This window comes from Nannobrachium achirus (genome assembly GCF_963921795.1).
Source record: "Nannobrachium achirus genome assembly, chromosome: 19".
Lineage (NCBI taxonomy): Eukaryota > Metazoa > Chordata > Actinopteri > Myctophiformes > Myctophidae > Nannobrachium > Nannobrachium achirus.
The window spans coordinates 45058350-45080866 of NC_137826.1; the positions used below are offsets into that span (position 1 = coordinate 45058350).

The 22517-nt window shown below is 41.1% G+C and overlaps 2 protein-coding genes across 2 annotated transcripts; one reads left to right on the forward strand and one right to left on the reverse strand.

Annotated features, from left to right (window-relative positions):
- Positions 1 to 8045: 8045 nt before the first annotated feature.
- On the reverse strand, positions 8046 to 8500 carry defbl2 (defensin, beta-like 2; the record flags this gene model as incomplete). The annotated part of the gene is made up of 2 exons (XM_080749085.1): positions 8046 to 8067; positions 8403 to 8500. 2 exons carry the CDS (start codon positions 8498 to 8500, stop codon positions 8046 to 8048), a joined length of 120 nt encoding a protein of 39 aa, XP_080605211.1.
- Positions 8501 to 14002: 5502 nt separating this feature from the next.
- On the forward strand, positions 14003 to 22517 carry spag7 (sperm associated antigen 7; the record flags this gene model as incomplete). The annotated part of the gene is made up of 7 exons (XM_080749667.1): positions 14003 to 14087; positions 17524 to 17591; positions 18863 to 18951; positions 19204 to 19288; positions 20112 to 20201; positions 20980 to 21136; positions 21809 to 22517. The coding sequence occupies 7 exons, from the start codon at positions 14003 to 14005 to the stop codon at positions 21925 to 21927; spliced, it is 693 nt and encodes a 230-aa protein (XP_080605793.1). The 3' UTR covers positions 21928 to 22517.

Here is a 22517-nt window from a genome sequence, read left to right on the forward strand (position 1 = left end):
CAGTAGATAAGTTCAATGAAAGATGTTTAGAAAATAGGCAGCCAATCTAAATCATAAGCCCACTATATACGTGTCGTTATGCAGTGTATCGTGAACTTGTAGATCGACTATTTTCAAAGTATGAAATAATAGTTACAATGTTGTAACTGTTGCTCGTTTTGCTGGGTGGGGGTCTGGGGGAGGGCCGCCGGGAAACCACTGAACCTCAAGGAGATTTGAATACATCTGAAACTTGTTGAAATGGGACATTCTGCATAATGAGTACTTTTACTTGTTGTACTTGTAAGTACATTTTGATGCCAATACTTTTTGACTCATACTAAAGTACATTTTGAATTCTGGACTTTTAGCTGTAACAGAGTAATTCTACGTTGTAGTACTTTTATTTAAGTAGAGATTTTTTTTTTTTTTTAATTTTACCACCACAGTCTGACATTCAGTTTGATGCACCCTGGTAGCCTCGCAACAGCCAGACTCTCCCAGGGGAGAGTCTGGGAGTTCTCCATAGACAACGCATTACGCGATGACGTAGTTACTCACTTTGACTGACAGGTCCAGTCAGTAGTCAACAGCGCATCAAAACATCGTCGGGAGAACATCAAATACGTCTTTTCCAGACAGAAATTCCAAAGGTGCAAACTGTTGTCCGTTTTTAAGTTATGAGATGCCGTTGATTTCAGATAAAACTTCGCTTAATGCAGCTTTTATTTGCGATTTGTGAACTCGCGTTGGACATGGGGTCCGCCATGTTTGTTTACAAAATGCGAGAGCTGTAGCAGTCGCCCAACCAATCAGGAGCGGTGTGAGGCGGGCTCGCTCGAAATGCAGCCTTTTGATTGGAAATTTGAAACCCAAGTTCTAATAAAGAGGCTCGATAGGAGGGACACCAGACCGAGAAAGGAAGCCCATTGGTGATGACGTAGCTCGGGATGGCTTGCGAGGCTAGCACCCTGGTACGTGCCAGTGCCAGTAGTTCTCTAAAACTCAGGAAGATGAACCTGCAGATGTTGGTTGGAACCCATAGGGGGCAGATGTGTGCCAACCCACTGCCGAGGCGCTTCCAGCTATGAGACATGTTATGACATGTTTGAGTAGAGCAGTGGTTCTCAGCCTGTGGGCCAGGGCCCCCAGGGGCTCCCTAGAATGCCTAGATGACAGTAAAGTGACAATTTAATGACTTTGAAGACCGAATTGCTGCATCAAAAGTAATAAACAAACTCTACTATATATAACTGGTAAAACAAGGGCCAAATTGTCATATAATAAAAGAAAGATGCCAAAAATTATCTGTGGAACAAACTTTGTGTGGAAGTCAAAACTAAATGTAATGCCTCAACTCAGTCTCCTACATTCCAAGTGCTTGTCAGGGTGGTTGATCCCCAGTTCATTTATGAGTATTTTGAAAAGGTTGAACTTGAGAAAGTGAGGACCACATTTATTGGGAGTAGATGCATCTTTGTTAGTGGGTCGACAGTGATGACTACAGTGTTGTTGTTTTTCGTCAGTCAGGCTCAGAGACACATTTCAAAAGTGTGCTCCATGCTGCTAATAAAGTTTTGTTTCATTTTACACACAACACACTAATTTCACAGTGGACCTGTGCAGTGTGCATTGACATTTTGCCATCAATGAGCAGCAAAGAGGAGGAGCTATACTACTGCTACCCTTTCACTGACTCCCCCTGGTGGCAGCTTTATGTGTAGTGCAGTGTATGTGGACAATAAGCCACTATCAAACCTTTTCATGTCAAGGACCCCCAAATTGACATGTATTTGGCTGCGGACCCCCATCTCAAAAGGTTTTGTGCGAGGAACCTCCAGAAGATATTTTTTTTTACACTATATTCAAAGATTTGCACAAAGTTTCACAACTTTTTCAGAAATAGCATATCTACAAGCTTGTAGATCTGCTATTTTTGAATAGCCAAAGTGTCAAATATGGTTTGAATGATTATGAAGCTTTATTTATTAATTTAGCTGGGGACCCCCTGGCACAGCCCCAAGTACCCCACGTTGAGAACCAATGCCCCCTAACCTCTATTTCATGCAGCTGAAAAAATGACTGAAAGATTCTTTTTAAACAAAAATGTATATATTTCATGAAGAATAAATGTTTCAAACAATTTATATTTCATGAAAAAATTACATTTCATGAAAAATACATTTTCAAACAATTAAACTACAAACTATTTGATACTATTGAACATAGCAGATCTACTACACAAGCTCACAAAGTGGCTATTTTTAGGGGGCACATTAGGAGTCCACTGGTACAGTGGTTCCCAAACTTTTTATTTTCAAGGACCCCCATAACTCTAGAGTACAAATGAAACCAAATGGACCCACAGACCTGTAATAGTCCATTTGGACCACCTTCAAGGAACCCTGAACCTACTTTGAGTTTGAGGACCACAGCACTAGTAGGGCTGTCACAATTATTACATAATCGTCTAATCGTGATTATTTTTCATAATCGTGATTATTTTTCATAATCGTTTCCATGTCAAAAATAGTGGGAATAGCAGATAGCTTGTAGATCGGCTATTTCCACTATCAATGTTCTTTTTTTTAAGTATAAAGTTGTCAAATTGTCAGTAATTTCTTTGTATATTTAGCTTATGTGTCATATCTACCATGTGTAACTTCAAAGCCTAAAAGCCAAACAGAAATGTAATGATCAAAGACAAAAACACAATTAAATCGTTAATCGCAATTATTTGAGAGAAAATTAATCGTCATGTAAAATGTCATAATCGTGACAGCCCTAAGCACTAGTAGCATACATTTAGTAACTAGTAGCATACATTTACTAAGGAGTACATTTTATTTATATAGCACCTATCACAGAGAGATCTCACAAAGTGCTTTATATACAGTGAAAAGACAAAAAACTAAAGCAAAACAGCAGTATTCAAGCACAAAAGAGCTGTACAACTCGTCTCAAGCAGGACAACACTGCAAGCATGGGAAGTAAATCATGTATATCAAACGCCTGTTCAAATTGCAGTGTTTTGAGGTTGTTTTTAAGAATGTCCACAGAGGCTGCTGCATCTCTCAATAGGCCTACTTGTGGAAGAGCATTCCAAAGTATTGGGAACCTTTAACAGGCCCTGTTCAGCTGACCCTAGGGCCCTTTCGGGCACGGGACCTGTATGGTCAGTTAAGTCAGTGGTTCTCAACCTTTTCAGACCGAGACCCCCAAAATAATCATATTTTAACTGGGGACCCCCCACCCTGACGAGCACTAAGAGTTGAGGCATTACACTTAGTACAACACAGTTCTATTGTGAAAATAGCAGATCTACATGCTCATAGCATGTAGATCGGCTAATTTCAAAATTTCTGCCTCTAATATTTGACAATTTGCCCAATGTTTAATTTGTCATTTTAGAGGTGATAAAAAGTCCTTAAATTGTTACTTTAGAAATGTGCAGATACCCTCTATACACTTAAACTTTATGTTGGTTTGTTTACTGTTGAGTGAAAAAACAATGTTGCACATTAAGTTAATCATCTGGGGACCCCCCAAAATAATTTGGGCACAGGATGAGAACCACTGAGTTAAGTAACCCAGAGCTTGAGGGGGCTATAGCTCTGTTTCTGGTAATATCTATTCTGTATAGGCTAGGCTATGTCCCACGGCAAAAACAGAACTTTGACAAACATGTCCACGCCACAAGCCAGCATGCCGATGACGCCACAAGCCGGCATGCCGATGAGGGTCCACGGTTTTCTTTTTGGACGTGTTTTTCGGGGCTGTGTTTGTGATAAAGCAGCAGACACTGACGGTGAAGATTGGTTGAATCCTGATGTAAACACATTGGTGGGAGGTTTTGCTCCATTGTGGCCTCAGCCTCGCGCTGTGCTCACTGAATAGTACAAAGATGCTCCCAGGATGACAATGCAGGGCACAATGCACAGGCCCGTGTTTACTGTTGACAGCCCGCGCGCGGCCCGTGGCTTTTAGCCTCCATCCTACAACCAGGGGGTTTCAAACTTTCTGGGCTCGGGTCACCCCTGTAAATAATCTTTCATCCACGGCACTACACTGTTAATCTTTTAGAACAGGGGTCTTCAAGGACCCCCCTTCTCAGGACATCCCTGTAATTAACCTTTTTCATCCACGGCACCCCTGAATTAAAGTACGGTTCACATGACGGTGTGTAAATATGTAAATATTTTTCCCCCTAAGAAAACTCATGACATGACAATATCCGTTTCCATTAAAGGACATATTGAAAATAACTATACTGAACCCCAGCATCCCTTTTCTGAGGGAACATTCATCAAAAACAACATGACGCATTGTGAGCTTTACTAAGCCTAGAAGCCTAGACTCTAGGCTAGTTTAACTATATAGACCGTCTCTAGGCCCTTGAGGGTCTTAATACCGTATTTTCCGGACTATAAGGCGCACTTAAAAGCCTTTAATTTTCTCAAAAAACTACAGTGCGCCTTATAGTCCAGTGCGCCTTATATATGGATCATTCATTGACATTGACATTCCCTTTAGCACAGCTCCATCTGTTTGATGCATAACGCAACGGTAGCGTCTATTATGTGCGCCTTATAGTCAGGTGCGCCTTATATATGAAAACAGTTTGAAAATAGACCATTCATTGACAGTGCGCCTTATAGTCAGGTGCACCTTATAGTCCAGAAAATACTGTAGTTAAAATGAAGTGATATTGATACATTTCCAAATATTATCAGCGTATTAGAAACTTCTACAGTAACCTTTTTCTTGCCCTGTGACTATCTTAATTGCTCGGCTGCCTTTGACGACTGAGTCTACCCGTCTCTCCAGCTCTTAGGTAAACAGAAAATGATATTTTCAGTTGGGTTGACAATTAGCATTTTTGTAAAGCTGTATCTGAACAGCTAAATCCACGACCACCTCAACATTGAGAAAACCAACTGTCCAAAGGACAATTATGTCATTCCTTTCACACTTAAAACTGTAGCTTTCCTCTTCTACCTCGGATTTTAACCCGGTTTCCTCCGTAGGTGCTGACATTTTCACCACTGAGCTAGTAGAGCCTGCCTCCTTGCTCAGTGGATAAATTGAATCTTGATCAAATCAGATCAAAGTTTGTGTCAGATCCTGTGTGTATAGGTGAGACATGACCTTTGACATTATCTGAATGTCTCAATAGAAGAGCAGGGAGACTTATTACAACCACTCCAATTGTATAAGTTATATTGTATTAACATAATACAATATAACTTATCCAGAGCAAGCACGTAGGGTATATTAGCTCATTGGTAAAAAAAACAAATGTCAGCAGGAAGAGAAAAGTTACATAATATGCTGCTTTTCCACCGGCAAAGAACCGGTTCGGGTCCTTTCTCCCGCCTATGGGATGGCAACTTTCTTGGAACCTTGGTTCGTTCTTGTGAACTGGCCGCGAACCAACTTTTACGGTTCGGAATCGGAAACCAACTCCGGTTCTCGGTGGAAAAGCTCACCTCTGGTTCATGCGGGAGAAAGAACCCGAACCGGTTCTTTGCTGGTGGAAAAGGCCCCTGAGAGCGTAAACATTTACCCAAATGGACCCTTACGTGTCAGTACACTGTAGCATAGCCATCATGTTTTCTTTTGTTTTGTTGAATCGATGAATATTGAAGTCACAACCAGGGACGTGCTGGCCATTGGGAAAAGCGGGACAACTCCCGAACGGCCGGTTCATTCCCGGCCGGTCCAGGCCAGCCATTAGGAAAAATAAATAAATAAATGTCGGCCTTCGTTCCATTTTTGGGGCTGGGCGGCCAACAAAGTAAATCGTCACTGTCGGGCAGAAAACCTTGTATGTCCAAGTTTCAAATGTGTACATTTTTTCGCAAAGCCCTGCTTCATCATACAAGGCTGTCGCACAAAAGTAGTGAAAACAGCAGATCTACAAGCACACAACGCCTCGCTGTAGATCGGCTGTTTTCACTAGTTTAAATAATTTTTCAAATGGTTTTGGACGTACAAGGTTTCCACCCGACAACGACGAAATATAACTCATGTAATTGGCCCACTGGCTTGTCACTTGTCATGATCTGAAATGGCAAATCTTTGAGTAGCAGCAGCGCGCAATGAGGGCCTCTACAACTCTTTTTCCCGGGCTGAATCAGGGGCCCAGCATGTCCCTGGTCACAACGAAAACCTTTCATCTGTGACGGTTTAATTGACCTTGCCATATTATTATGGCCTGTTGTGCAACGTATCTGCTTTGCAGTTATGGTGTGTGTGTGTGTGTGTGTGTGTGTGTGTGTGTGTGTGTGTGTGTGTGTGTGTGTGTGTGTGTGTGTGTGTGTGTGTGTGTGTGTGTGTGTGTGTGTGTGTGTGTGTGTGTGTGTGTGTGTGTGTGTGTGTGTGTGTGTGTGTGTGTGCGTGTGCGTGCCACTCACCGGCGGTCAGTGACGTAAAACTGAGCGTCCCCAAACTCTGGCTGCTGTTGTCCGGAGCCACAAAGAGCAGTGAGATAACATAAACACCAGATGAGACAGATAGCAGCACTTCATTCACAAAAGCTTCCATTCCATCCCAGCTATGTGGGTCAGTCACTTGACCGTGCATATTGTGTCCTATTGGTGCAATGTGTTGCATGCTACGCTAAACCCAGACAGCATTGCATGCCAGCACGTTTACACCATCAAGCCTATAAACGCAATCCATAGCATCTGTGACCTTAAATGGCATGAAATAAAGGCACTTTAAAGGGGCAGTTCACCGGGGAAAAAAGTAATTGCTCAATTATTACACATATTCTAATCTACAAGTTGTAATGTGCAGGTTAATTTAGCTGCAGTGCTGAATTTGTCAACAGTATTCTCGCCCTATAGCCAAGCCAAATAAATCATACTAATAATGATAATAATATTAAAGGTGCTGTTATAGTATAAGTGATATTCTTTGGTTAAAACAAAAGGCATTTTTTTTGTTAAAAGGTTAAAGCTTGATTCTCTGTAATCAATTCTATAGAGTGAAAAACAAAGAGGAAAAAAAGAAAACCAAAGCACTCTTCTAAATATTAAAAAGCCTTTAATAAGTGTTGGCTAAACACTCCTTTGAGCGTGTTTGTTTATTCGTTAATGGGTTTCCCTGTTTCTTCAGCTCTTTAAACAGAATCGGATGGGACACCAATTTCATCCAATCAGAAGACAGGACCAATTCATCAGCTTCAATGTTATTGTTTCAAATCCATTACGTGCTCATATTTTTTGTTGTGTTCCGTTTTGTTACATCACTTGCAATTCCATGTCTTGAGGAAAACATACTCTGTAACGGGTCCATTTGGTTTCATTTTACGTTAATTTATTGTTAAACACCTGGATTATTTAATTTACTAATTATGAAGTCTGCACAATTAGTGAATGCAGAAGCATTGTTATTTTGATTGATCTGTTATCTTATGGTACCACATCAATAAAGCATGGAATTGTGGACATCTTATCCAACGACAACAAGATATTCTAAGCGTCTGAATAAATAATTGACCTTGATGTGAAAAAGGTTGAAAACCACTGCTCAATATTATGGGTAAAATTCCCCTTTAAAACAGACAGGCGTCAACATTAGATTCAAACAGTTAGAAAACAAACAAGATTAGGAGTAAACATGACGTATTTGCATGCATTTATTAACAATTCATTTCGGGGTGCAAAGCCGACATCTTTGCAAACAAAACACATTTAATGGGAGTGAAGCAAGTAGATTTTTTGTTTGTTTTTTAAAAGAATACATCCGTGGCAGTATGGAAAAAAAACATATCAGTAGAAAAAACTAAAAAAGAAAAACCTTTATCATTTGTAACTGAAACTACCAATAAGGTCTAACTGAAGTCCAGACATTCATATTTCACAGCATTTCAGATTATTGAACAAAATGGTATTCAATTCTTGGTGGTCTATCCATCATCATCCTCCATGGTCCTCCTATGGTCCCAGCTAGCTACGGTTGAGCAATAGGACTCATCATCCACTCAATTCTAGCTCAGAGAAGCTCCATCAGTCACTTCTTCCTCCTCCTCCTCCTCCTCCTCTGATGACGTGGAAGTGCTAAAACCTCACCGCACAGCACCTGGAAACAAGCACAACACAACCTCAGATGTCACAGCTTGACTGGGATTGTCATGTTTTCAAGGAGTGTCCCGACCACTGAAAAGATATCTCTAAAATACAACATTTTCCTACTAGTGTTTGAGTTCTTAAGATGTTAATCAAGTTCTGTTCTGCTCTGTCACTTGATTTGCTACCTGGTAAAAAAAAATAGTTGAACTCCAATATACAATCCAATATATATATATATATATAATGTAATCTTTCTACACTGGATGAATGTCCTCTGCCTTTGAGGCAACCAAAAACAACAAAGAAAACCTCCAAAGACAACAACAAACAAGCGTGGATATCTACCTGTATCTGCGGGGACAGCCATGGTGACCAACGGCATATTCTTGGGACTGGCAAAACCGCCTGCAGAGTCCTCTATAGCCACATGTCCAGTACTGCATCTCCGTATCATTGGCTGGGGAGACAATATCATAACATTTAGCCTATCGCACGCAACTAATAACTAGACGAGGATTTAGTTACCTAGAAGCCTATTATGCTGATGATGTTTTCATTGTGTATAACATGCAATGCCTTTCCCACTATGAATTACAGAACATGTCAGTATAATTAAATAAAGCACACAAAAGAATTCAATTTAAATTTGTCATTTTGCTTTTTTGAATGTCACAAAGCCCCCAGCGAGAGGCCCACAATTACTTAATTGAATATGTTGCGTGGCGGAGCAATACATTGTGAGCTTGTAGATCTGATATTTTAACAAGTTTGGGTCCCCTGGGGAGACATCACATTTTTTCTTTTGGGCCTCTCAAGCTAAAAAGGTTTTCCAAATCACTGCTCTATAGCACATAAGATAAGATCACATAAGAAGGTGAGCGTGTACAGTACAATTTACAATTCAGGCATTTAGCAGACGCTCTTAACCCAGAGCGATTTAAGTAAGGAAGGAATCTATATTATGGGTTATATATTACATCAAATGCATAGAAATAATCTAGGATCAGAGGTCTAACAGTAAAATAACCATAGAAATCAATAATCTGTACATTGAACTATACACACAACAGGACGCCAGGTATTTTTGGGTTTCGAGCTAAAAAGTGTGTGAACCACTGCTCTAGCACACACACACATACAGACAGCGCAGTAAGAGAGTGAGTGTGTTCCACACTGCTTGCTTACCCTCCCCGGGTGGTGCCGAGAGCATCAGGAGAAGCACCACAAGGACCACGGGCCAACAGCTCAAAGCCTTCATGTTTTTGGTACCACTAAGGTTCTCATCAGACAGTAGTGTGGCTGCCAGGGGGCTGAGCCTGCATTTATACAGCATTTCAACCACCGTCCCACCACGCAGGGAGGGAGGGAGGGAGGGAGGGAGGAGCAGCCGCACGTCCCACACGCTCTCTCCCTCTCTCTGTCTGTCCAAAACCACAACAACAAAGTGTCATAATGTTTCAGCCCCTCTCTGAGGCTATAGGCTGGTAGGAAAGAACCGGTGCAGTTTGTCTGCACTTGTGATGATGATGATGATGATAACTCACTCCCACCTCTTGAAGAAGTTGGTTTTCGGGGAGCTATACATTAAGGTGCTGTAAGTGATATTTCTTTTGTTAAAAGAAAGGGGGGAAAAAGACTGTTACAAAGGTTAAAGCTCAATATTGTGATGGTAATAATTGCTGTAGTAGTGTTTGCTCTGAAACAGTGGTCTGGTCTCTCCAGCTCTTTAAAGAAAACTGAAAATGCTTCTTTTTTTCAGGTCAGGGTTACCAAATTTCATCCAATCAGGAACAAAGCACCCATTTTTTTTCCCCATCTTCAAATTTAGAGCGCTCAAATTGCGTCTGCCAATTTCACGTGTCCTGATTTTTGTACGAGGATTCTCTCCTGAATGAAGGAAATTAGTATCTTGACCTGAAAATGTATATTTTCTGTTTAGTAAAGAGCCTGAAAAGATGACTCTTTATTGTTGAATTCGCCCCTTTGATGATTAAAGTTGAAGAGACTGCAGTGCGAACAGATATCCAAGTCGAGAAGAAAGAAGAAGGGAAAAAAAAGCTTCACCTTACAAAAGTTGGATATGATGGTACAGTACTTACATCAAGCACCTATCCCTGGCCAGTTGGAGTTTAGTGACAGGAATATCAAAGGAGGAGAGTGAACACTAGACCACACAAAGGACTCCTTCAAACCAGAGAGTCCTCAGGGTCAGACCACAGAACTTGTACAGTTTACAGGATGGTACAGCAGAGCTTCAGAAAGAGGCTTAGAGTGACCAACATGAGGTAGTTACAGCGCGCTCTCTCTCTCTCTCTCTCTACCCGCTGCATGCGAACATGACAGCTATAGTAGTTCATGTTATAGTGCTGATGCTGTCAAACTACAATCAAACCCACACAAAACACTGCTCTGATCATGTGCAAGGGGCTATTGTTAACCCCCCATCCCCAAAGAAAAAACACTGTCCACCACAGACACATTTATACATGAACAGTGTGCCCCCTAGTGCTACATTCATGTTATATACACGTTACACAACTTTTGTAGTTATGTGTTTTATATCTGTCTGTGTTTATCTTGTGATGTATTTTATCATAATTGTAGGTTACTGTACGGAGGTCTGACACCCTGGTGGCTCACTTTATAGTCATGTGTGCATTTCAGTTGAGATATCCTGGCTTTGCTCCTAATCTTGTCTGCTTCCCTCTCATATAGGTTTCTCCAAAGTGCTTCACAAATGTATTTCACACACACACACACACACACACACACACACACACACACACACACACACACACACACAGATGGTGGAGCGTGGAGGAAAGGCAAGGCACCAACCATCAGGAGCAGTTAGGGGTTCAGTGTCTTGCTCAAGGACACTTCGACACATAGCCAGGAACCCGGGGATCGAAATTGGAACCTTTGGATCCCAAGACGGACGCTCTATACTTCTGAATATCTGTTATTTCATTTGAATACAACGCATATGTCTATCAGAACACAAGTTAAATCATTTTGTTTTGAGTTCCTCAACATTGTAGCAGCAATAACAAAGAAATACAAGCGCTATAAATTGTTGTCTAAGTTGTCTCCCTGTCTCTCCAGCAGCTCAACAAGAGAATGCCTAGTTCCAGGTGGTCCCCAGCTAAAATGGTGGAGAGCTGGTAACAAAATGAACTAGGTTTTTGGTCTAGGAAGCTACATCTCATCAAATGCCCAATACATAATGGACCTTGATATGAAAAAGGTTGAAAACCACTGCAATGATCAAGGAAGGACTAAGGAGAAAAAGAAAAAAAAATACTTGTCAGATCTATTATTCAATCAGTACTGAATTAGTACTGTCAGTCAGCCATATAGGAGGGGCCTTGTACTGTACTAGAGGTTCGCGGCCCTTTGGGCCGCTCACATCTAGAGTCCACCCCCGCTTCTTTACTGTAGTGTACTGTACTGTACTGTACCTTACTGTGCTGTACTGTACCTTACTGTACTGTACCTTATTGTATTGTACTGTGCTGTACCTTACTGCACTGTACTGTACCTTACTGTGCTGTACCTTACTGCACTGTATTGTACTGTACCTTACTGTATTGTAGTGTACTGTATCTTACTGTGCTGTATTGTACTGTACCTTACTGTATCTACTGTACTGTACTGTTCTGTACTGTACCTTACTGTGCTGTAGTGTACTGTACCTTACTGTACTGTATTGTGCTGTACCTTACTGTACTGTAGTGTACTGTATCTTCTGTACTGTACTGTATGGTAGTGTACTGTACTTTATGGTACTGTTCTGTGCCTTACTGTAGTGAACTGTAAAAGTATTATGTACATTCCAGATATTATTATTATTATTATTATGACTATTGTTAGTTTTTAATTATTGTTAGTGATGCAACTGATATGGAGATTCCGAGATTCCAATCTTTATCTTTATCTATGTATCCATCTTAGGGCTGTCAAATGATTAAAATTTTTAATCAGATTAATCACAGCTTAAAAATTAATTAATCATGATTAATCACGAATCGAACCAATGTCCAAAATATGCCATTTCTGTCTGTATATTGTTGTGGAAATGTATAGATAAAGGTGGAATAAGGCGGATACATTTATACAGTATGTACTGTATGTATTTATGAATGTATGATAAGCGACCGTCAGGTCGCAGCGTGATTTTAGGTCCAGAAATGTGTAAAAAAATCGACCTGATGGTGGCGCTATATGGGACAGATCCATGTCGATGAGATAAGTGTAGACATACTGTGTAGCGATTTGTGTGATTTTAGGGCAAAAACTGTAGGAGCAGTATTCAAAAATGTGTTTTAAAAAATTTGGCGGGGGTCCCTGGAGCTGCGGGGGTCCCTGGAAGGGTGGAGGTTGTGGATTGGCAGACAAGGATTGTGTGTGGAAAATTTCACATGGATAGGGGCAAAAAAGTGTGATGTGACGTGACAGACAGACAGACTGACGGACAGACAGGCGGTGGAGGTTTTCATAGTAACTGCGACCTGACGGTCGCAATTATAATCATTAGTATTGTTTATTTTAATTATTATTATCTCAGTTGGAACTGTTACCCCAGTGACCCGATGCTGGATAAGCGGTTGAAGATGGATGGATGGATGGATGGATTATTTTAGAGTAAGCTACTTTATTTACCATTATTGTGTAGCAATAAAACACAGGCTTATAGTTTAATAAAGAGCCTAAATGCAACAATAGTATAGGCTTGTCATTCATGATGGAAAATACATTTTGGGGAGAAGTGGAACTTAAAGTCATTTTAGCATGAGGGGGAGATCATGATTACTTGATATCTGGGCTAATGCATTCAGTTGACACACGCAGCACAAGCCAGACTGTGCCGATTGCCTATGTCAAATGAGGGTCGGTTGGAGCCTAAAAACGTGGATTTCAATGTGTTGCTGTCCTCTCCAATTGAACATCCAAAGGTAGTAGATCCCTATTTGAGATGTATTGATGATCAGTTATTAATCCAGTGGCAGCGAATGGTTTCCAAGCTGTTTAAACAACTTTTTTTCAGGCAGCTTTAGTTTAGCCTCGAGAGGTCTCCCCCTCTGCTGTCTGCTCAGAGTGACTGAGTGTGTGAGGACTGAGGAGGGGGGAAGGGGGAGGGGGGAGCAGGATGCGTTGCAGGGCAGGCTGTGTTCTCGGCTGCAGTGAATGGGCCGGTTAGCGAATCGGCATAGAGGTGGGCGGTATTTTTCCGTACGTTCTACCTACCGTTGAGTTGAAGTTGAGTTGGAGTGGATGCAGAGTGGGCGTGAATGGGCTTGGAAGTGGGATGCGGCTTTTGCTAAATTGTATAATAAAGATAGGTCGGATGGGCCCACATATTTCATACATTTTATCTATAGATTTCAGTAAATTGTTGATCATCCTTGTGGCCCAGGGCCCCAGTTAGTCAATAAGGGCCCCTGAGCTCTGTCCCCATTGATTGGCCTGGCCCCAAAATCTGTCCGTGGCAATGATTAGCCTACTATCAGAATTGAGCGATCATTTAAAAAAAACTTGTACTTCTAGCAAAACTAGAAAAGGTATCCCCCAAAATAACCTTTTTTCTATCGATTGCTCACATGATTACTTGAATTTTTTGTTTTTGTCACATTCCTAAGCCAATGATTTGATGACGAGCAGTGGAGATAGAGGCTTTAGTTTAGTGCTCGTCAGGGTGGGGGGGTCCCCAGTTAAAATATGATTATTTTGGGGGTCGCAGACTCGCAGCCTGAAAAGGTTGAGAACCACTGCTTTAGAAGATGAATTCGACGACAAACGCATTCCCTGGACAGTAGGTGGCAGTAGTTAGGGGGTAACAACTATGCACGTTTACGTGCGACGAGGAAGAGGACGACGGACGCACTACTTCCGGCCAAACAAACCGCTCTTGCGCGCTGCTTGCTGCTGCTCTCATTATTTCCAAGATGGCGGACCTCTTGGGCTCAATCTTAAACTCCATGGAGAAACCTCCGACCGTTGGCGACGCGCAGAGCCGACGAAAGGCCCGAGGTAAACGAGACGTTAACTTTTCCACGCCGCGTGGCAGCCCGACACGTCCCCGCGTGTCACCCCGAGACCCACCGCGGTGTTTACGATAGCATAAATATCGATATTTAAAAGGGCAAAACGAGGAGGGTCCTTTTCTTCCCCCCTCTTGTGTGTATCTCAGTTCTCATTGGCCGGCCGACCTGTCATTTAGAGGTGGGACGTTTGCGAACGAATCGAGTCTTTTGAACGGCTCTTTGAAATGAACGATGGGATCCAGTTCGCAGTAGGGAGCCGTTCCTTTCTAATGAACAGTGGTGGGAAAAGTACTCAATTTCTAAAAATATCAATACTGCAATCAATGTGGAATTGTGGAAATACTCTGCCGCAAGTAGAAGTTTGGAATGTTAAAGGAGCTATAGTCAACTTTTTCTTGAAAAACGGACGCTAAAATAAAAATAATGTTTTAAGCTTCATATATGTGTTTCTATTAAAAAATTACCACAAAAAGTGTAAAATAATGATAAAATAATAATTTTGGCCATTGTCAGACCGACACTTTGTTTACATCCTAGTCTATAGACTAGGATGTAAACAAAGTGTCGGCCCTACAATGAAAAAGTTGACTATAGCTCCTTTAATACTTGAGTAAAAATACAAAAGTATTGGTATCAAAATGTACTTAAATAGTATAAAGTAGTCATTATGCAGAATGTCCTGTTTCACAGGTTTTCGAATGAATAAAATGTAGAAAAATCATTTGAAAACAGCCGATCTACAAGCCCACAATGCGGCAGGTATGTACCTAATATATGTCCGAAATAAATATATCCACCTCTTTCGGCGGAAATTTACTGGAGAATTTTTTGCACCACACTTCTGGTTAACAGCAGACATACAAGCTCACATCGCGTCACAGATGCAGCCTTTGTGAGCTTGTAGATCACACTCGGCTGCGGCGCCGGAAGCTCCATGCAACTTCTGCGCAATGCACGTCACGATGGGATGTTGGAAAGTTGTGGATAGGGTTGAGTTATTTGTAGAGTTATTTGTGAGTTTACACGCTGAGGAAGGCCTGTGTGGCCGAAACGTCCACTTGTCCTGGCTGCTGGGGGGAAACTATTTAATAAACAAGAAGAAGTCTATCTAAAGTGAGTGCTGGCGTCCTTGCTCTGAGTTATTTGTAATCATAATCAATCAATATCTACAAAGTAACTAGTAGGCCTAACTAGAATGAGACAGTCTTTTGAACAGCTCTTTGAAAGGAACGGATCCCAGAGATCCGGCTCACTTCAAAGAGCCATAAATCCCATCTCTACTGTCATTCAAAGTGAACCGTGCCCCTGGTGCCTAAAAAAAGAACAGATCTACAAGCTATCAACGCGTCGCTCTTGCGACTTGTTGATAGCTTGAAGATCTGTTCTTTTTTGATGGGGGCCGGGCGAGCGACACCGGCTTACCGTGGAGTTATAAGTCCTGCTTTTATTTAAAGGAACAGTGCAACTTGAGCAGGCTGTAAACACTGCCAGAGAATGTTAAGAGATGTAATATTTATTATTGTTACCATGGAGTGGAAACTTTATTTTAAACCTACTACTACTCAGTGGTGGAAAAACTAGTACTCAAACGTTTTACTTAAGAGCTATAGTCAACTTTTTCATTGTAGGGCCGACACTTTGTTTACATCCTAGTCTATAGACTAGAATGTAAACAAAGTGTCGGTCTGACAATGGCCAAAATGATTATTTTATCATTATTTTGCGCTTTTTGTGGTAATTTTTGAATAGAAACACATATATGAAGCTTATTTTTTTATAAAATATTTTCGAAACATTATTTTTATTTTAGCATCCGTTTTTCAAGAAAAAGTTGACTATAGCTCCTTTTTTAAGTAAGAATATCAATACTGCAATCTAGAAATACAGTGTTAAACTGTTACAACAAGTAAAAGTATGGAATTCAAAATTGACTTAAACTAAACTACAAAAGTCAATAAGTAAAAGTACAAAAGTATTGGCATCAAAATATGGTTAAAGTACCACAAGTAAAAATACTCATTATGCTAAAGTTTTCAAAAGTATCCTTAACAATCATTTGAAAATAGCAGGTCTACATTGGGAGCTTGTAAATCAGCTATTTTAAAATGGCCGAAATGTATATAGGGCTGAGTTGAAGTGGTTAATGTATGTTTTGTAATAGTAATAAACAAGTAACTGGTAACTAAAGTTGTCAAATTAATGTAGTGGAGCAAAAGTACAATGTTTAGATCCGAGCTATAGTGTAGAAGTAAAAATACTGAAAATTGGAAATACTCAAGTAACGTAAAACTAACTCAAAAGTGTACTTAACTACAGTACTTAAGTAAATGTAGCCTACTTAGTTACTTTACACCACCACTGATTATTATTACCATGGAGAGTAAACCTTATTTAGTTTAAAGCAGCTGTGTAGTGTGTAACCTAATTATAAACGTATCTGTTGTTTTGGCAAACAGGATGATGTCTCATATTCAACCAGCTAGTAGTCTACCTCTTTTATTATAACACTACCTCTTTTATTATAACAAATATGGAAATATCCACATATGGAAATATCCACAGCACTCGATGCCGTGCTATGAGCTTGTATATCTGCTATTTTTGAATAGCTAAAGTATAAAATAAAGGTTAAAGCGGTTCAAATCTAACGTGAGACAGATGCGTTCCAGGTCTACAAGTCCCCTCACATCTGTATACAAATTACATCCTGCACATAATTCTGCATTCCTTCAAACTCTGACTGGAGAGGGGGTCTGGGAGATAGGTGGGTTATAGCTCTGAGTCTAATGATCATACTGAAGTGAAAGACAATATTTCTTTCACATATACATAAAATATAGTGTTGCCGACCCCTGAGCTATACTGTCTCTGCATTTGATGTATGTGTTGTTTTCCTCGCTCATTGTAGTCGGGGGTTGTAGTAGGGAGATGACATGGTAATTTCGTGCTAATCAGTCTAAAGCGCCAAATTTTGCACTTTTAGACTGATTAGCACGAGAAAAAAAACCCTAAGGCCTCCGACTAACATGAATGCTCACCCATACATGCATCGTTTTCTGAGGCCGTTTCTAGCCCAAGGAATGTTTTTTGTGCAAAAAGAATGCTTGCAATGGATTCAGCATCATGACAGACATCTCAGATCCTATTTAAATACCCAGAAAAAAAAATGTTTTCCGGGTATTTTCCTCCTGTATAGAAAGTCAATGGGAGCCCAACTTGATTTGGCCGCTGTGGCGACCCCGAAGGTCGCCGACTCGGGCGCCCTAGCTAAATCATTAGAGCATGCCCTGAGCTACATCTGTGCAAAATGTTGCACTTTTAGACAGATTAGCGCGAAATATCCCTAACGCCTCCGACTATTGTAAGTTGCTGTGGATAAAGAACGTCTGCTAAATGTCTACATTGTCTTTGTGTTCTTTCAGAGCAAGCAGCAAAGTTCAAGAAGATGCAGGAGGATGAAAAGAGAAAGAAAGCAGAGTTCAGGAAAAAGGTGAGATATTGATAATAAACACCTATAATGTGCCTAATACCTACTGCATATATACTGACAGTTAATTTAACATGGGTTATCTTTTACACTGACACAGTTAAACCACATTAACACTATGTCCCTGTTTTGAGTTTTGGACACATAGCGTCACAAATTCTCACAATGCAATGCAACACATTTTAAGCTATTTTTTATGTACATTATACTATGTATCGTCTATGTTGGGTGGAAAGCACATACGTCCAAAACTATTACTTTTCAGGATTCGCGCCGCGTTTGAAGTTTGTATATCTGATCATTTTGTGTGACGCTATGGAGATACAGTAAGAGGTTTCTGCCCGACAGCAACGATATGTAGGGCTTAAATGACATGATGTCATGAATCTTGAATCAGAAACGAGGACACATCATTCATTCATGGAACCTTTGAGAAATCGAGGGGTGAGCCTCATTTACAATGATGCAAACAAAGAAAATCATCTATATGCATTTTATTTCACGGAACTCTTTTTTCAATAGAGAGGTTACATGGATATTTAATGACCAATAATGATAACAAATACTGTCAATACATTATGTACAAACTACCAGCTTCTTCCACAATCTTATTATTCTTCATACCCACCCAGGCAGTTATGGAGAAGGTTTCTAATTTCAAGACATTTACATATAATTTTATTAGAAACCAACTGGCATTCTTGTCTTTGAGAGACTAGATAATATGTAAATATCTGAAGTTGTCCTAGCCTTAATCAAATGTAGACGGGCCTCTCACTCAGCTTTCTCTTGTTTCACTGAGGCCCCTTTTCCACCAGGGTTGAACCGGTTACGTTCTGTTTTCCTGCCTAATGTTTTGGAATGTGTTTCCACTGAAATTGAATCGGTAACTTCAGAACGCTAATAGTTGGTTCGTAGCTGGAACCAAAATATACTTGTTATTTTATTTTTTTATTTTTTTATTGCCCAGAACTGAGAACCAAAGTGGACGTGTCACTATTCTACAGGTTGGAAGATGGTGATGTGATATAAACGATTAGAAAAGGTTCGCGACCGGTTCTTGAAAGCACCCGAGGTTCCAAGAATCTAGAATGGAACCAGTTCTAAGTTCTTTTGTTGGAAAAGTTGCCTGAATGCTCTCTCTTAGGAGTGCCAAGAAGTATTGGTTTGTTGCCTTAAACGGTAGTAGTAGTAGTAGTAATAACAACAACAAGTGATCCTCTCACATGCAAACAAACACCAACTCTCCCTGCCTTTGTCTCTCTCCCCCTCAGATGGAGAAAGAGATATCAGCATTCATCCAGGACAGTGCTCAGCAAAAGAAGAAATATAATCCTATGGGAAAAATTGAAAGGAGTATATTGTAAGTATGCAGTGTGCTCAACGGTGGAAATATCCTGTGAGGGTTGTATTATCATGTTGTGCTTGCAGTTTAGAATATTGTCTTAAACAGCAACATTATCAAGAATATCAAGATAATTGCTTTGAATAATCACAGTAGCAAAATAATATGCATTTCACACACACATATGTATAATTGTATATCACTGGTTTCCTATTTTCACCAGGCATAAATGGTTAACGTATCACCTTGCTTCTTATCTTCCTCACAAAGACATGATGTGGCAGAAGTCGCTGGGCTGACATCGTTTTCCTTCGGGGAGGACGAGGAGAGCAGATACGTTATGCTGTTCAAGAAGGTGAGACTGACGGCTTTGTTTTGACTCACTGTTATATCACCTGCGGAGATGGACTTCATCTGTCACTGTTCATTCCATGTGTATAGCCTTTGAAGTCAGACAACCTTTCCACAATGTTTGAATGCTACAGAGAGCCAGTAAGTGTGACTTGTAGAAATGGCTCCAGGAAGCTGTCAATTCCATTCACGAAGATATATATATATATAATACATTTTGGAAACGGAAGTGGGCCGGAGGAGTGTTAACGCTTTATTTTTTACTCATCTTCAGTGCTTCCAGTTTTTAGGCTATTGCGTCGGTGCCATATCAGCATGTCGGGAGTTTATCACTCGATAATGACCGCTGAGCCACACGTTATCCCACTTATTACGCGGCTACTTAATACATTCATTTATAATTTGACCAAAAAACTAAAAACAAAACAAAGTTTTTCGTGCAGCAGGTGTTCTGAGCCTGTTATAGAGCGGAGCAGTCTGTTATCCGGAAATAACACACTGCTGATTTCAGCGATTGACCAATCAGAATCAAGCATTCAACCAAGCCGTGTAATAAATACTGTTAAACAGAAGTATTTCAAACTGTGATCCCGGTAGGACAGCAGTGTAGGAGTGAGCGTCCAGCGCATGGGTCACACTGACCTTCATCATCAGGCGTCTCAGAGATAACCTGATGATGGTCAGTCTGACCCAAACGTTGTGTTCTCAACTTATCTCCTCGATGAACTCTTCTGTGAAGTGAAGACTGTGCAGGGTTGTTTTCCCTCTTCCTAAAATATCCGACTATTTGTGTGTAACAAGGCTCTTGTGTTGTGGTCTTTCGGCAGGAGTTTGCGCCGTCAGACGAGGAGCTGGAAGCCTATCGTAAAGGAGAGGACTGGAACCCTCAGGTGGCGGAGCAGAAGAGAAGACTGAAGGTAAGAACCTCCAACCTGAGGACACAAGTACTGGCCTGGCCAATACATCCATATTATCATCATCATCATCATCAAGCTCACACCGGGTGTCTGTGACATCGTGACGCTTTGTGTGCTTCTATAATGTATTTTATCAAAATATAATATTGTCACAGTATCGACATGGAGGTATTTGATTTCGACAGGGATCTGCTATTTTTGGCAAAGAGGTTTGGTGTAGAGGGGGAAAAAAGGAGGGGGCCAGGTATAGACCCCTGAGGGATCCCGGTCTACAAAGTACCGTACATAGGGTTTAAGTGGTTAAGTATATTCTTAGTAGAAAATACTAAGGCAGGGACTTTAACTGATTAATTGCGATTAATTAATTACAGAAAGTTAACGCACTTTAATCGCACTTAGTTTTTGCACCACAGAAACTTCAGTTTCGGGCATACCGATCATAGCGATGCACCAACCAAGAAGAGACAACAAATGCAAAGGGAGAAGTAGCCGATCAGAGCGCTTTGCTTGGCCCAGTGGATGCGAAATTTAGATTAAAAAAACTCACTTGTTGATTCACTCGTACAACAAAATGTGTTTTACTTGAAAAAAGATTATTCTCAGGTCAAATATCGATGTGCGATTAAAATGTGATTAATTAATCACAGAGCCTGTAATTAATTAGATTAAAAATTTTAATCGCATCCCAGCCCTAGAAAATACAAATAAAAAATGCAAACGAAGAGAAAAACGCGTCTTCCCTAAACATCCTCTCTTTCATGCGGTGTCTCTCTTCCAGGAACAGGCTGCGTTAGAAGAGGCTGCAGACAGCCAATCAGAGAAGACGGAAGCCTGCCCCAACTCCAACTACAGAGACAAGTACAGTCACCTCATCGGCACGTCTGCTGCCAAGGACGCAGCGCACACCCTAGAGGCCAACACTTCATACGGCATGGGTGAGTTAGCACACCCTAGAGGCCAACACTTCATACAGCATGGGTGAGTTAGCACACCCTAGAGGCCAACACTTCATACGGCATGGGTGAGTTAGCACGCCCTAGAGGCCAACACTTCATACGGCATGGGTGAGTTAACACACCTTAGAGGCCAACACTTCATACGGCATGGGTGAGTTAGCACACCTTAGAGCAGTGTTTCTCAACCACTGTGCCTGGGGACCTTTGGTGTGCCCCTGAGAAGGGTCAAATGTGCCCCTTGAAACTGCTTGAAAGCCAGTATTGTATTTTCATTTTAAAAATGAAACACACAACGCCTCGCACCGCGAGGCGTTGTGTGCTTGTAGATCTGCTGTTTTCACTACTGTTGTGCGACAGTCTTGTATGATGAAGCAGGGCTTTACTTTGCGAAGAAACGTACACATTTGAAACTTGGAGATACAAGGTTTCTTCCCGACATTGACGATATTTACACACCCGTATTATGTTGGTGTGCCCATGGATTCTTGGGACATGAAAAGTTTGCCCATGCAGAAAAAAGGTTGAGAAACACTGCCTTAGAGGCCAACACTTCATACGGCATGGGTGAGTTAGCACACCTTAAAGAATATCGCTTTATTGTTCCATCCCTAATTGATGATGACCCCTGCTTGAACCTCTTCCTTAACCCAGTGCCCGTGGCCAACAAGAGAGACAAGCGCTCCATAGAGGAAGCCATGAACGCCATCAGGGCCAAGAAGAAGCAGAAACTCGACGACGACGCGGGAGTGGGCGCCGCCAGCAGCTCCTGATTTCTCCTGATTTCTCCTCACCCCCTTTCTGTCTCCCTGTCTCTCCCTGTCTCCGTTGCTGTTTGTTGCGTGTCGTGTGATGTGTGTAACCAAACCGTACACAAGGGACAGTTTTACTCCACAGTGGCTGTACTGCAAGATCCTATAGGTAACATTACAAGTCCATTTAAAGAAGAAAAAGTGTAATTTATATGGCTGGTGTTGAATCTTGTATGTATAGTTATACCCTCCACAGACCTAGACTGTATTTTATCGTTTTGTTTGTATTCTCCCCTACGTATTTTTATCCAAGGGGAGAATATGGGAATTTAAGATCTTATATACATATATTTTTTTCCGCTCGCGTTTGGGTGATTGATTTGTAAGGATATACTTGTGCATGACAGAAATGGTATTGTAGCGCCCGACTCCACTAAGAACAAATCACGTCCAGAGGGAGGTAAATTTCTCATCTTAATCCCACCGTTAGAACGTTTTATTAAACAATAGGCATGACGGAGGGTGCCTGCCGTCTCTACCCTAAACTAACCAGAGGTATTCCTTAAAAACGTTGGATCGCGGCTCCCCGCGGATATTTATTACCAACCAAA